A 16,147-nucleotide genomic window follows, 5' to 3' on the forward strand; every position below is an offset into this window, starting at 1 on the left:
TAAGAATATATATATTGTCTGGGTTTTCTCAAAGCTGCAGGACTAGTTACATGCCGAAATTTCAATACAGAAGATGAGTAAGACGAATAAGTATGCAGAATAATATATGCCTGCAATGCTATTGCATTGGCCAGCACCTGCAATACACCAACAAACAGACTGTTTTAGGAGTTCCAGTTTTCATTAAAAGATAAATCACAGTACAGATTACAACACACCAACACAGCTTTATGACAAACTCTTACCACTGAGTCCTCAATTTAATTCAAAGAGCTGGATGTTGGTCTGAGCCATCAACCTCAGGCTGGCCGGCCTGCCTCTCTAAGGGCCACATAGTCCTTGAGAATGAATGACCACCAAGTCATCATGGTCCCTCTGGACACGTGGCCACTGGGTGAAGATGGCAGAGCTGCAAATGGCCTCCACCAGGTGGCTAACACTGGCCCAGTTTGCAGGGCCTGAGTTCAGTCCAAGAAGACAGCTGAAAGATAATCACAGAGAGCAGTGTGTGTTAATATAGATCTGATATTCATTAGAGGAAACAGTGATATTTGAAGCGAATTACAGACACAGCAGTGGTGTAAAAGCAACTGTAAGAGCATAAATAAACTTTACTTTCCTTCTTCAAGTATAACCACAAAGAGATAAAACCTTACTACAAAGAGACACAAAAGCACAGAGACTCAACACAACCACAAAGTGACATAAAACAACCACACAGACAAAAAATACAAGGACACAATGACACGGGGAGGGTGTTTTGTTCCTTTATAGGATGGGGGCCCTTCTCATTGTTTTATAATCTGTCCATGGTATAATGGAGGTCAACAGGGGCCCAACAACAGTCTTTGCCCCGGTGCCCCCTGGGAGGTTAATCCGGCCGTGCTCAATGTAAATTACACTCTAAAACCCTGATCCCAAATAATGAAATAACCCTTTATCTTCTAGCCAATCAGAAGCGTTCCTCTTCACTACAAACCAATCAGAGAGCAGTGTGAGCTGATGAAGACAGTCAACGGCAGTTCACCTGCTCAGTTTGAGGGAGCGGGACTGGAGGAGCACTGAACACCTGTTAATAGTTTTTTTTTTCTACCGTAAAGTACATTTTTAACGGATGGAAAGCGACAGTGGACCACCTTCCTCGCGCCAAAGTGGAGGGTGACGTCCCCCTAACTTGTCACTAACTGCTCCGCCGGTACCGTCGTCATGGCTCGGACCGGCTCCGGGACCCTTCTCTCCCGCCGAAACATCAAGCTGGACTCCTTCCTGAAGCGGAACACGGAGCAGGCGGTGTACGAGCGGATCCGAGCCTACGAACCGTGCGTGGTGATTTCAGAGACCGTTAACAAAGTGTACATGCACGTAGTGCTGAGCGATGAGCTCGTGTACCTCACAGAGTACCCGCCGCGCACGCTCACCGCTGCCGTTAGCTTCAGGCGCGTGCGTGACATCGAGCTGGTGAGTAAAATCAATTCAAAACTTCACTTAATGGTAACGGCTACAACCAACAGTCGTTTTTAGAGATGAAATGATCAGTTCATCGATGAATTGATTAACAACAAATCAGTTTGTAGCAGATTAAGTCAGTATTTTGATAGTTGTTGAATCATTTGAGAAAGATTTTCAATCTAAACCGTCGAAAACTTGCTTGTTCCAGCTTCTCCAGCGTGGAGATTTGCTAGTAATTTCTCAATTTTATATAATTTCAAACTGAATCCCTTCATCTCAAGTTGAATTACTTGATTAGTTGTGTGACAGAAAATACATTGTCAACCATTTTGATATTCTTTAATCATTTTAAATCATTTTTTTCAAAGCTAAATTTCAAAGGTCTCTGGTACCAGCTTATGGAATGTGAATATTTCAGTTTTCTATGATCATTAGCAATTTCCATTAACAATTTGGCTTTTTGACAGCTGGTCTGAAAAAAATTTAATATGTTATGTGACATGGCTCTTAAATACAATAAACTAGGACTGCACCAAATGATTATTCTATGATTGATTAGTCTGTCAATCATTTCCTTGATTTATGGATTAGTTGTTTGGCCAATAAGAATTCAGAAAACAGTGTAAAATGGCCACCAAATTTCTTAAAGGCCAAGATGCCATTTCAAATTATCCAAAGACATTGTTTTATCTATGATAGTAAATTCAGTGTATGGAAACGTTGGCATTTTGTTTAAAGACTTTCAGTGAATTGAATGGAATTATCAAAATTGTTCCCAATTAATTTACTGACCACAGGTTAATCGACTAACTTTCAGATCTAATCTTGCACTTTTTCGAAAAAGTAAAGTTTGACATCTGGTTCCAGTTTATCAATGTAGCAGATTTGCCTAAATTTGATAGTAAACACAATATTTTTAGGTTTGAATTATTAATTAATCCAGAAAAAAATGATTAACTGATAATTAAAGTAATCTTTAGTTGCTGCCCTAATCGTGACCAAAGCAAATTAAATTACCTCTGTTGCTATGCTTGCTTATTAACTAATAAGCTCCTGCTGTGTGATCCCAGTTAAACTCTTCAGATTACAGATCAGCTATTTTGACTGACAGGTTTCACTCCAAACCTTTTCTGCTAGCTGAGGTAATTCAATAAATGTTATATCGGACATACATATGTAACATTTTTTGAAAATTACATAATTTGGATTAAACCAGCCTGTGCCAGTCATGCTGCTGGTTCCCCATTCTGCTCACTGTTTGTGCAGTTCATTCAGTTCGTTTTTTCATTGCTGGAATATTATACTTAATACTACACAAATTTGCCNACAGATCAGCTATTTTGACTGACAGGTTTCACTCCAAACCTTTTCTACTAGCTGAGGTAATTCAATAAATGTTATATCGGACACTACATACGTATGTAACATTTTTTGAAAATTACATCATTTGGATTAAACCAGCCTGTGCCAGTCATGCTGCTGGTTCCCCATTCTGCTCACTGTTTGTGCAGTTCATTCAGTTCGTTTTTTCATTGCTGGAATATTATACTTAATACTACACAAATTTGCCATTTCGGTTGCAACCAACTATCAGGTAATCTGCAGATTATTTTTTTCGTAATTGTTTAGTCTATGAAATGTGAAAAAAAAAAATGCCCACAATTTTGCTCAAAAGTTCGCAGTCTTGTTTTGTTTGACTAAAAGTTCAGATACCAACAAAATATTTATTTTGAAATGATATATGACTATAGAGAATATATGACACTGTTTCACTATTTTTGCTTGAAAAAATGACTGAAAAGATGAGTTGATTAATTAAAATAGTTGCAGATTTTTCTTTTCTGTTGACCGATTACTTTGGGACAGAGGGGAGAGAGGAGAGGAAAAGATGCTGTGTGCGGTGAAGCGGACAGATTGATGCCGGTGCTTTAAAAACAACTGCAAGTTAGTTATTGTATTTTCCTGTCTCCTAGAAATAACACAAAATCACTTTGGTTAAGGTGAGGGGATCGTGGATGTTGGTTAAATGTAAATAAACAGGTTGCATCTAAAGTCCCTGTGAACTCTTTCTTTATTAAACCAGACCAGGATGTTTCCCCTTACCTTAACCAAAATTAATTTTCTGTTGATCAACTAATTAACAAATCAGTTTCAGTGCATTATTTAGTCAGTAAAACATTAACAATGACCAATTCCAACCAGTGAATCGGCAGCCAAAGCATTTTTATATTTTGTATATATTTTGCCTGTTCCCTAATCATCTGAAGTGCCTGACAGCAACACAAACCTCCCACAGAGAGAGTGACAGCAACACAAATAAAAAGCCTTTCCTGTCTAATAAAGACATTTTAGGAAACCGTTATCCTTGGATAACTCCAGTCCACACTACCCACGTCTTAAAATAGATTCACCTTTAGTGCGACCATAATATAACACTACATAACATGCAGACGTTATCCAGAGGGGAAGCTGGGTCTGTGTGTGGCAGCATTAGCCTCTAATTCCCACTCCATCATCTTGTTATGTCAGAGGTCAAAGTTCACCGTCTTCTTCAAAGAGTTAATCCCGTCTGCAGTAAACAGTCAGATTACAGCCTGACTGCGGCATCAGCAGGTGATTTAACAGTTTTTATGTAGAGGCCAGGATTGTGACATCCGTGTATTTTGTGAAAATGGATGAAGTTGAAAATGTTTTTGCTAATCTAATAGATGGAAACCTGCTAACACCAACATGTAGATCAATATGACAACAGAAAAAAAGATGATTTATGGAGGTTTAATCATGATGCACATCCTCTTTCTCCGTGTCATCCATACAGGTCAACGACCTCCCAGAATTCCTCAGTGGGAAGGACAGGGAACGCTGCCAGCACATACGACTCACCTACGTCACTGACAAGCCTGCTGCGAAGGGACGTGACTGGTTGAAGAGAGACAAGAGGACGGCACTTCCTCCTGCAGCCCCGCCCTCTCGCAGAGGCAGCCACTGCCCTTTAATAACGCACACCTTAGAAGGTAAAAACGAGTGTGTTGCTGTTTTTATAGGTTTGTGTACCAGCTTTGAGGAAGGTATAAAGGCTGAAAAAATCTGTAAAAAGTCAGTACCTGCTACTACCTGTCAGTCAGTTGCATCCCTACTTGAGCTGTGGGTTTTAATCGGGGTGGAAATCAGTGATCTGATCCTCGTTAAGACTGAAGCTCATGTGGCTTTAGTTTCTTTATTTCTTTCTCCTGATATCTGCACCTGTAACTTTAACCATCCTGTTTCTCTATCTCCCCACAGGATATCCTGCAGGGAGGTGAGCATTACACCCCCACACACACACACTCACTCATGCTCTTTCCATTGATGTGAGGACACTCCTTGATAGAATGCATTACCTAACTCCTACTACAGAAACCTCCTACCTTTTAATCTTAAGTGTATAGGAGCGGATTTTTTCCAGTTTATTTGATGCAAATCCTAACTAAAGATAGGAAAAGTGCTTTCTAACATCCCAAAATCTTAAATATACTCTACTAATACTAGGATAACTGTTAATCTGTCCTAACTTTAACTTTTCCACCACTAAGCTAACTGGTGTCACACACGTGGCAGCTCTTTTTATTGCTTTTACACAACCAATGAAATGTCAACAGATGGAACTTATTCATGGGGAGGCTCACGGCACACCCTAACAAAACGATGTGTTGTGGTTTGATGATAAAATGCTTGTTAGTAGATACAGGCTACCCCAGGCCATGATCATGCAGTTAGCTGAGCAGCTACGACCAGCCTGGCGACGTGGGGTTCTCCCGGCTGTGGTGCACCTTACAAATGTGCTTTGTTTTTTGCTAAAGGAGATTTTTAGCCATTTCAGTGAGAAATCTAACTAGTTACAAAAATACAGTGAGACGAGATGAGAAACTTAGCATCGGTTGCTAGATATCAGACATAAAAGTTGATAACCAATGTTGGCTCAAGTATTTAGGATTTCCTAACCTGAGATAAGACAGGATGAAGTAAGGTAAAATAGGACTTCTAAAGTTAGTTACGATAGGAACATTTACTCAGGAACTATTAACATATAATGGCTTTTAAATCAGGTCCTATCTTTAATTACAACAGTTACCCAACAGTTAAGATGGGAATAAGTTAGGAGGTTTCTGTAATACGTCCCCTGAAAGTCTTAAAACTCAATCAGCCCTCTCAATTTGTGAGGACTGACCTGAGTGCACGCACGCACGCACACAGGTCCTTGGTTTGTCAGATGATACCCATGTATGGAAGCTGAGACTGGCTGTGGTTGCTCTCACTTTTTAAAGGAATACTACACCAGAAATCTATCATCACACACTCCCAATGCATCGGCAGGTTTGAATGAAAGCTCAGTAAAGTTTGTGTGTGGTTGGTGAACTGCTGCAGCTTTAACTCAGTCGCAGCAGCTGCTGGAGCTTCTGTGTTTTCCCTCTCCTGCTCTGTTTACTTTGTGAATCACTGCTCACCGTTACAGTCGATAAAAAAGTCATTGAGGAGGGAAAGTAAAGGATGAGAGCTAACTGACCGTGACTCCTCTCTCACGACTGTCTGCAAACAACTCATGACCTCCTCCTATAATGACCCTCTTCAGTGTCTCAGGTAGCTCATGACTTATTTACTCAAGAGAGACGAGTTTCCCCTGAGTTCGCCTGCTGCTCATTAACATCGTTCACTGAGCCGCTCCGCTGAAAACTACCACCATTAACGAGCAGAGTGATCATTCAGCTGATACACAAGCTGAAAAGTAGAAAAAAGCAGATGCAGCAGTTTAATTAATTTATTAAATCATTTGTTTGATCTGTAAAATGGTACAAAAAAAGTGAAAACAGTTTCTATGTCTTCTAATGTCTTGTTTTGTCCGAGCTACAGTGCAAAACCCACAGATATTCAGTTTACAATCATAAGACTTGAGCTGCAACTAGCGATTATTGTCTTGATCAATTGCTGATCATTTTCACGATTAATAAATGAATCCTTTGGTTTAAAAATGTTGAAATCACAATCGATCCCAATCACAGTTTCATAAAAGGCTCATGTGATGTCTTAAAATCTCTTGTTTTGTCAAAGGTCTAAAACCCAAACATATTCAGTTTATATCGTATGCAACATATCTCAAGTCTGTTAGAAAAACAATTAAAACAATTTAATGAATTATCAAAAATTATTCTTGATAAATTTTCTATTGATGTACTTGAAATGTATTTTATTTATTTTTTAAGATAACTTGATTTGGAAGAAGAGTTCGACCAATCGTTTCCCTTCCCTGAGATTGTGAGCTAAGTTAATGTTAGCCTAACGCTACACATTTGCAAGCTAGCTGGATATCTTTTCATAGTATTCATTATATTAATATTGTCCATGATCCATGTTGTTGTGTTAGCATCCAGTTTCTTATTCGGTAGAGTCACCTGGAGCTGCAGTGTAGTCCTCCTTTAATTATATTTGAGCTGTGGATGTGGATTAATGTCAGTTTGTAGACTGTGAAGAGACGCGCTTACTGAACACTGGATTGTTGCCTGGTTACAACAACGTGCTATCAAATGGATGTGTGTGATGTAAACAACTGTCTCATGCTGATCTGTGTCGCTGCTCAAGTGTAGTTCACCCATGGGAAGTCATTAAAGACACACTTTTGTCTTTTTATACTTGTGAGGACCCTCTCTGACATAATGTGTATTCCCTAGCCCTTAACCTTAAATACCTGACCCTGAACCTTAAGCTGATTGTGAAGCTTTGGACAAACCTGAAGACCGGCTGAAACCACTGACTTGCACAGAGAACCTAAACCTGAGGATTGAGTAAACACACTAGACAACACATTGACCTATTATCCTGTAACCTCTGGAGTTTTGATGCTAAGAAAACGTCTCAAACCCCATTTAAAAATACCAATTATCACGTGCTCTTGACCCAAATATTAACCTTCAAGCTGTCCGGCAAAAACATGCTCACTTTTTAAACTCAAGTGGGTCCTCACAAAGATAGCTATGCAAGCCAACACACACACACACACACACACACTCTCTGTGTCAGAAGTAATGAGTGATCTTTGGGGACATGAAGCAGTTTACAACCACTGAATCACTATGTGACCATGACTGCCAACATGTCCGCCATAAAAAACGTGATATCAAATGGTGATGATATGTCAGTGTTGTGTTTACAGCTTCGTAAGTTTTTAAAAGGTCAGTTACTGCAGGTTTTAGCATCTACTGACTTTGATATAATTCAGCTGTGTCAGTGTTTGTTTGCTTCCTCAGGTCTTCAGGTTTTAGATCAGCTGAGACTGAGACTGAGGTTCCCAGTTTTACAACTTGATGTATTTACAATTGAGAAACTCCTGGTAAACGTCACATGACAGGAAATCAGCATTATGAAATGAAATAATTTCCTAAAACAGCTGTTCTGTAGTTTTTACTAAACGTTACTCAGACAGGAGCAAATATTAGTTGGAGATTTTCAGAGGTGGATTAATCTGCAGTTGCTGCTCTAAACCTCAAATTCCCAGATGCCCCAGAATACACAGGTGGAAACCCTGAGCTCCACGGCTCAGAGGAATAAGATGTATCACACTTTGGATAGACACACTTTACTTTACCTGAACAGGCGTCTCCCACCTCTCCGTCTCTTTCAGGAGCCGCAGTGAATGGAGGAAAGGAGGAAAGGAGCCCCACATGTTAAAGCCTACCCGCTCTGCCTCCTGTCCAAACCCTGAGACTCTTGGCCTCCTGAAGGTCCCACACCCTCCCACCCAGCCGCCCTCCTCAGCACCCTCCCTCTACTCCCCCACCAGCTCCCTCACCTCTTCTCCTTCACCCTCAGAACAAAGCCTGAGGACAATTAAGAGTGGTCAGGTATGGACGGGGTGTAACATCAATACTGTTTTTACAACCAACCGGCTGGATACACAATTACAATTATTTTTTATTTATTTATTTATTTCACAAATCTGGATCCAGGTTCCGAGGAGGATCGGCTCGGTTCTGTCTCGTCTGCTCAGAAGAGACTGTGTGAACAGCAGGGAGGAGAGGGAGGCGGAGCTGCATCTCTACGCCGTCTCACAGACGTCCAGACTTTACCTGCATCTACAGAGCTCATGGAACAGTTTTATTATCGTGAGTGATCAATGCGTTTGATCCCAATCAAAGTTCTGATCAGTGATTTAATCCTGAGGGTACATAATATAGTGTAGAAAATAAAATATAGTATGAATGTATAATAAGAACTACAATATAATATTTGTATGATAGATAATATAGTTTGCAACAGGTGTGTGATTTTCCAAACAAGAAACTGAATTGTTTTATTGTTTTAAAATGTATTTTATTTATTTTAATTATCAACATGTTGAGATTAATCCTGTTTTTCTGGGTTCTTCTCAGTCTTCTAAATTAGAACCTAAAATATGATTGACAGTCTAGTTCTGTAGAAAAAGTTACAGTGTGTGTGTGTGTGTGTGTGTGTGTGTGTGTGTGTGTGTGTGTGTGTGTGTGTGTTCGTTCAGAGGTCCACTCTATTGTTGGACCCACTCTACAGAAGAAAGTGCAATGCTTCCTCTGACTCCTCCCCTGGGAAACAGCGTCCGGCCATCAGGTAACAAACTCTCCTCTAACACTGTTCACACCTGGATCAGAGGCTCATAATGAACTCTGCTCGTTTCCTGTCCGTCCAAGGAATATGAAAAAAATCTACGGTATTATGCCTCAACAGGTCCCAGTGCACCCAGAGCAAACCTATATGACAGTCTATGTTAACATCATAGCTGAACATTCACTTGGACTCGAGGATGAACTGCTTAGATTCTGGTGGTCAAAGGTCACGGTGACCTCACTAAGCATGATTTTGGCCATTTGAACGCAATATCTCCAGAACTCCTCAAGGGAGTCCCTCCAGATTTTGCACACATGTCCACTTGTACTCAAGGACGAACCGATTAGACTTTGGTGGTCAAAGGTCAAGGTCAGTGTGACCTCACATAACACTTTTTAGCCATAACTCAAGACTTGACCCAGCAATTATGACAAAATTTCACAAAAAAATGGTTCATATTTATATGACTGGATAAACAGGGATGTAACCTGAAACTAACCTGATGGATATGCCTGTGTATTATTACATAAGCTTTTTCTGATAAACTGATCAAGTTTCATTCTCTGGTGGCAAATGTCACTGAGGTTAAGAAATAAATCTAGATGAGTGAAACTGGTATTTTTTTTCTGTACCATTTAATGTCGAAGAACATATAAGACCTGAAGACGTGTGTGTGTGTGTGTGTGTGTGTGTGTGTGTGTGTGTGTGTAGCTGGGAGCGGACGGCCCACCTGTTCGCTCAGCTGAGCTCGGAGCTGCTGCAGGACGAGATCAGTGTGGAGAGTTCGTACCTGCTGCTGCAGGAGCTGAGAACTGCTGCTCACCGCAACGTCACACTGCGCAGACTGTTCTGGAGGGTGAGACGCTAACACTGAAAACAAACGCATACACTTTGATATCTGACTATTATTTTGGGTTTTTTTTTTTCAGTGGAGGAAATACTTCTAAAAATTTGCTGTTGTAATAAATGAATATTATTTTCTATTTTCCTGATAGCTCACTTCAAACTTCTGTTTCACATAACTTTATTGCACAATGTTGTTTACAAATATTTCTGAGGTTACCAGGTTACCAGACCTGCTGGCTGATTGCTGAGCTTTTGCTACCCTCTAAATAAAAAAGTGCAAACAGTGTGAGGCTGAATAATTTAGCCTATTTTAATAATTTAGTCTACAAGTATAAACAAGCCAAGAATGAATGCATCATCCTGTGGTTTAGTGCCTTTATCACAGACCTGATGTCACAAACCTCTGTGTGTTTCAGTCCAGTGAGGTTTGTGTTTTCCTGGTTCAGACTCTGGAGGAGTCTCTTCACGGCTGTCAGGGCCTCAGTGGAGTCTACACAGAAGATCAACTACTGTAAGCTGTGTGTGTGTGTGTGTGTTCTTAAACCTTTAATACAATCAGTCAGGTTGTAGTAAGCTGCTTTGTTTTTACACAACACACGTTACATTAACTTAAAGGACTACGCTGGTGTTTGTGGATGTGTTGATCATCTTATGTCATGACAAAGATCAACACTCAGTCAGCACTTTACCATGAACACCACACGAACACTGGGTAGTTCCTCCCTCTGCTGTCAAACAGCCTCAGTTCTTTGTGTCATGGATTCCACCAGATGTTGGAAACTGGATTTAGATGTGGAGACTGGGGAGTTCACTGAAGTTCTCTAAACTCAAAACTGGTTTCATGAACATGGCAGTGAGCTCAAACAACAAAACTGACCCATCCGCAGACCAGTATGGCTGATGAGCTCCAGTCTGACAGTCTGTAACTACATGGTGAGTTTAGGTTAAAGAATCTGATTCCAAGCTGCTGTTTGTCCTCAGACTGAGCACCGTGATCGTCCAGACGCTCGCCGTCATGTTCAGAGAGACGGAGGTCGAAGCAGCCAGACTCAACCTGCTCTCTGCCAAGAAGTAAACGCTCTGTCTGTCTGAATATTACATGGTCTGTCTTCTTGTTAAACTAAACCACAATTTAAAAAAACAACAAAAAAAACATTTCAAGTATTTCTCCAGAAGGAAACCATTGAGACAAATTGAGAAAAATAACTTGTTCATTATGTTATGATGTCCAGTTTATTTATTATTATTTTGTACTTTTTATTTTATACTCTTTTCCTTGTTGGCAACATTTTAGAAATCGAAATAGACCAAACGTGGTAGTTTAAAGGTGGACTGAAAATATGCCTAAATCCTGACACACATTTTTCCCTGGTAAAATTCAGGTACATGTTCATATTGTGATTTAATTTAAGTGCCTCTACACTGCACTGATGTAGAAGTGAAAGGATTAGTTGATTAATTGATTGAATGATTGACATCAGTTCTGATAACTGATCAGTCGTCATTTTTCCAGAAAAATCTTTAAAGCATTTGCTGGTACTCAAATCTAAGAATGTGCTGTTTGATTTCTGTGTAAATTACATAAAAAATGTTTTTTTTTTATATATATATTACGTTCTGTCAGTAACCATTAATCACTTCAACAAATGAATAACCAACAGATATAATGTGTATAAAGTGAAAATACCAACAGCAATAGAGTGAGAAATGTGCCTCAACTTGTAGTTTCAATTTCTGTCTGGTGAAATTTATTCACGTTTTCTTTAAAACAAACTTTTGATTGATAAATATAACATGGTGAACACTGGTTTGGTAAAATAAGTGATGTAAAACAATAGAAGATAGAAGGAAGAGTTAAATTCCAGCCGTAGCTCAGTGGTTCTCTCTCTGCAGAGGTTGCCTGGCCTCCAGGATGCTGCTTGCCTTGATTTGTGATCCACGTCTACAGACACAGAACCGAGGATCTCAGATTGACTCTGAGGTGAGCTGCTCTCTGCTGACGTTAACAACACTGTGTTAACCTTTATTTTTTGTGGTGGATTAGTTACAGTCGTCTCTGTCTCTGCCAGCTTCAGGCCTTACTGTCTGAGTATCTGGACGCTGCCTGCTCTCTGCTCTTTGAGCTGCTGTGCTCAGGCCACGAGGTGAGTACTGGGTCTGTGTTTACCGAGTGTCACAGGGCAGGAAATCACTCCTCACTGGACAGAATGATGCATTTCTGTCTTTGTATGAGGACTAAAACTAAAAGAAATGTATTAACTTTCCTAACTTTGGAAATCACACCTACCTCAGCCAAAGTTTAATCCTCACCTGTTCGGAGGGTTAGGGCCAGGAGATGATGTTCAGAGATATTCCCCAATATTTATTTATATACTCTTTTTTTTTTTTTTTAATTAATAATTATTTTATTTATTTCATATAACTATATATATTCTATTTTATTATCAGGTCATCTGCGAGTCTTTAAAAGTCCTTCAAAGCATTGAATTCAGTTTCCTGTATTTTCTCATGGCTATCCAGAGACACGACATGACGAAGTGGGTTTTGTGGCGACAGTGGATTGGAGTTTGAAAGCCATTTCTGTGTCATAGTATTTAGTTGTAAACTACAGGCCATAGATTGTTCAAATACTAAAATGCAGTGTGTGTGTGTGTGTGTTTCAGACCAGCGAGTGTTTCTCTTTTGAAAACCTCCTGTCTGTCGGCTGGATCCTGCGAGTCCTGCAGCCTCATCCTCACCTGGTAAAGATCAGAAGACAGATGGACAGGTGGAGATGATTCCGTGTCTTCTCTCTTTCTGATTCTACACCTGTTCTGTCTGCAGCTGTCCTTCATTGGTTACCAGGCCCAGCAGGTGGTGCTGGTTCTGTCAGACCTGCAGGAGTCGGTCCTGAGCCCCGTCCAGGCCGTCCTGTTGTTCCAGCGCTGTCGCCTCCTGCTGGCCTGCCTGCAGTACAACAGCCAGCTGGCTCAGCACCTCCGATCACACTTCAGAGAGGAGTTCAGGTTCGTTCTGCTGCTCCTCTCTGCTGGAGACGGTCTGTCTAAACTTCTCACCTGAGCAGTGATGGTCCTATCATAGCTCAGAAATTATAACTTGGATCTAGGCCTGTCAAGATTCAGCCCCAGTTTGTCAAATACACAGTGCTAAAAATTCTCTAAAATATAATTAATCACCGATGAATGAAATGTATGAAAATAGTTGCTTGGATTTTTTTTGTTTGTTTGTGCCCCTCAAAACCGGTTACACTGGGCAAAAGAGGATGGCTCATGAAGTTTATGTCGCTGCAGCTTGTTTTTACATAATTCCAACAGTTTTTTATTTCACAGTAGAAATGTTGATGAGGATGTGTTTAAAGTTGGACGGGGCTTAGCAAACAGTTTGTCAGTGATGGAAGCAATCAATGATCCGTATCAGTCCAGTGTTAATGTCAGTATTTTACCCCTAATGTCAATTGTTTGGTTGGGTATCTGACATATGTTTCCTCCCTCCAGGTACTTTGTGAAGCCGTCATGTGCTGAGGAGAAGCTGCCGCCTCACTACCCGATCAGCTTACCAACTCTCCGACTGGTCGAACGCATTCTGACTCTTATCCTGCACAGATGATCACACAAACACGTGAGCTTTTACACTGGAATTTTGAATTTTGTGCCTTTATCAAAGTCTGAGGGATTTTGTGCTTTGAGCTGTAAAACCTACGTTTGTCCTTCTGAATGTTTCTGTATTATTATTATTATTTACCAACTGTCTCAGGCCAGGTCATATTTATCCAGATAAGATGTACGAACTGTTAAATATCATCTGTCATCTCTCTAGAAAGTAGAGATCAGTGGAGCTGTATTTCAAGTTAATGCTAATAATATACGGTCAGGTTTGCACAGTCAGAGTCAGATTGCTGTAGATGGATTCATGTAAATTTAAGTTAAATGTATTTTTGTGTGGTGTTTACATTTTAAACTGAAGTGCAGATTCCTCAGGTGATGTGCACTCTAAATAAAATGAGTTGTCATAGTAACAATTCAAGACATAAATTGGGGTAAATGCATATTTTTGTAATTTGATAGCTAGCTGTGTTACAGTCTGTTGCTCCACATATATTTCCTTTAAATAAATGCCTGTTTTGTGGAAAATACATCAAACTTTTGAAACATGAGAAAACGGCTGACTGCAGGTGAGAGGTGGCTATAAGTTACCTAATGTTATCGTTAGCTCAATGATCTATGTTGCTAATAGATGAGGCTGAGACAGATGAGGACGAGTTACAAAAAACTTTTAACCCACAGAAAACAAATTTATTGTTGCCACCGTGACAAAAACTTAATGTGTTTCTTTCATGAAACTTCTTACTTTTACAAAATATTTTTCCTTATTATCCACGAGAGAATAATCACAACATGAACACCTTGTAATTAAAAAATAATAATTTGTTATCTAGTAATAAAAATAACATGTCAAAGTATTTTTCTTCTATTAAATATCTTGTTATAACCAGAAAAAGAGCTTAACAAGAGGTGTTAACATCCAATATATTCTGATATGTTCTCTAGACATCAACAACTTACATTAACATATATAGAGGCACAATTTGACAATAACAAAGACATGATTTGTTTAGTGAATTCTAGTCATCAGAACAAATGCACACTGTCAAAACAGGCATATATGTTTACACAGTATGTATACTGTGTAGTGAGGTTGAGGTAGTTTGTCATGACCTCGTCACACAGCGCTGCGTGTCCCAGCAGTCTGTGCTCATGAAGTCATTCACAACTTGGCCCTGGGAGTCGGGCTGTTGTACATGTGCAGCTGCAGAAAACTCTGAATCTGCCTCCAGGAGTCTTCCTGAGCGTCCGAGTGAGGTTTGGTTTGTCCTCCCCAAAGCATTACCACTGCAACACACATTATATTTGGATAGATTATTCCACAACACAGTGAAGCTGTAATTACCAAGTATCAAAACGTAAAATTAATACATCTGTAGGATTTTAGCAGAAATGTAACAAAGAATAAAGTGACACCAGCAATGAGAGTATATTTTTTACATAGTTTACCCCTTAGTAAAACCAAGCATCAACCTCTGAGTGACAAAAACTGCAGTTCCTCTAGTGACCACTTGAGGCTAACGACAAACAACAAAAGCTTCTGCATTCTTGTGTCACCTGGTAAAACTCACCTTTTTGTTTTCGGACACTTTCTATAAAGTTAGTCGCTCTGAAGTGAGGTGAGAAGGGCGGCTCGATCAGGTGTCCAGCATCAGGGTACGTCAGTCTGGTCAGCAGGTGTTCCTTACCTGCGGCACGCATCAGCTGAGCAATCTGAGGGTGAAAAGTATATATTATATAATATATTGGGAACACCCACTTTCATCATTTCTGGCACACTGTTCCCTCACAAATTGCGTTTTTGGCCATAACTAATTAGAACACAGTTCAACTCAAATGTCTGAGGATAAAATTAAGTGATAACATTTTATATCCAAAAAGTCAAAGGTCAACTTAACTGTGACATCACAATGTTCTGTAAAAATATTTCTGGCCATTATTCAATGATGAAATGGTTGGCGGAGGGATACAACCGCGAGGTGGCGATTCTGGTTTCTACATACATGGATTTAATTGTAAATAACACATCAGGTTTATGAATTTGAACTGCTCTTGCATCTAAACTCCACATTATCAGGTGTGTGCTTGTGCTCACGTCCTCAGCCGACTCCACCGCAGGCCAGTTCTGATCATCAAGACCGTTGACCAGCAACAATGGACAGTTTATTTTCCCCATCTAGCACAAGGAACAACTTTTAAAACGTGTTCAAAACAGTTGACTAGAGCGTACTGTATAACATATATTCTAATCGTTGTGTGTTGTTAGTGCATGTACTCACGTCCATGTTATTTAAGGGGTTACTCATAATTGCCAGACCCATATCTCGCCATATCACATGGTTGTTCTCATCCACACGCACCTTGTGAGAATTCCTGTGATCACACGTCACAGTTTGTGTCACTACAGCTGTAAAACTTTACGTCCTGCTTCACGCCGCTGACAAACACAACACCTACCTGCTCAGCTCCTCGTAGATTCCACTGAGGGGCTTCCCACGTGGGTACGAGTGGTTGCCACTGATGCAAACACAACAACGAGGCTGGAACACGACACAATGAAAATGTCATAAAGCAGCGATTCTCAATAATTGGGCCGGAAAATAAAAAATGTAAAAACCTGCTGGCTCTCAGCTCTCCAAGGT

At 40.1% G+C, this 16,147-nt stretch overlaps 2 protein-coding genes across 5 annotated transcripts in view; one reads left to right on the forward strand and one right to left on the reverse strand.

The window, feature by feature from the left end:
- Nucleotides 1-1,179: 1,179 nt before the first annotated feature.
- cunh12orf56 (chromosome unknown C12orf56 homolog) lies at nucleotides 1,180-13,509 on the forward strand (the record flags this gene model as incomplete). Its single annotated transcript, XM_022749096.1, has 14 exons — nucleotides 1,180-1,458; nucleotides 4,268-4,463; nucleotides 4,732-4,747; nucleotides 8,102-8,321; nucleotides 8,427-8,582; nucleotides 8,972-9,060; nucleotides 9,769-9,913; nucleotides 10,320-10,414; nucleotides 10,885-10,974; nucleotides 11,797-11,884; nucleotides 11,973-12,047; nucleotides 12,567-12,644; nucleotides 12,727-12,908; nucleotides 13,398-13,509. Coding segments are annotated over 14 exons (1,821 nt in total), but the record flags the coding sequence as incomplete, so codon positions are not given.
- Nucleotides 13,510-14,185: 676 nt separating this feature from the next.
- LOC111224776 (acyl-coenzyme A thioesterase 1-like) overlaps nucleotides 14,186-16,147 on the reverse strand; it is a 7,294-nt gene continuing 5,332 nt past the window's right edge. For all 4 annotated transcript variants that reach the window (XM_022749413.1, XM_022749410.1, XM_022749409.1 and 1 more), the window contains exons 7-11: nucleotides 15,963-16,045; nucleotides 15,785-15,878; nucleotides 15,601-15,681; nucleotides 15,077-15,218; nucleotides 14,186-14,792 (exon numbers count right to left, since the gene is read on the reverse strand). In XM_022749413.1, coding sequence (XP_022605134.1) covers nucleotides 14,668-14,792; nucleotides 15,077-15,218; nucleotides 15,601-15,681; nucleotides 15,785-15,878; nucleotides 15,963-16,045 — 525 coding nt within the window. In that variant the 3' untranslated portion in view covers nucleotides 14,186-14,667. The remainder of the gene's footprint in view (nucleotides 14,793-15,076; nucleotides 15,219-15,600; nucleotides 15,682-15,784; nucleotides 15,879-15,962; nucleotides 16,046-16,147) is intronic.

This window comes from Seriola dumerili, unplaced genomic scaffold (assembly GCF_002260705.1).
Source record: "Seriola dumerili isolate Sdu_G_001 unplaced genomic scaffold, Sdu_1.0 BDQW01000138.1, whole genome shotgun sequence".
Taxonomy (NCBI): domain Eukaryota; kingdom Metazoa; phylum Chordata; class Actinopteri; order Carangiformes; family Carangidae; genus Seriola; species Seriola dumerili.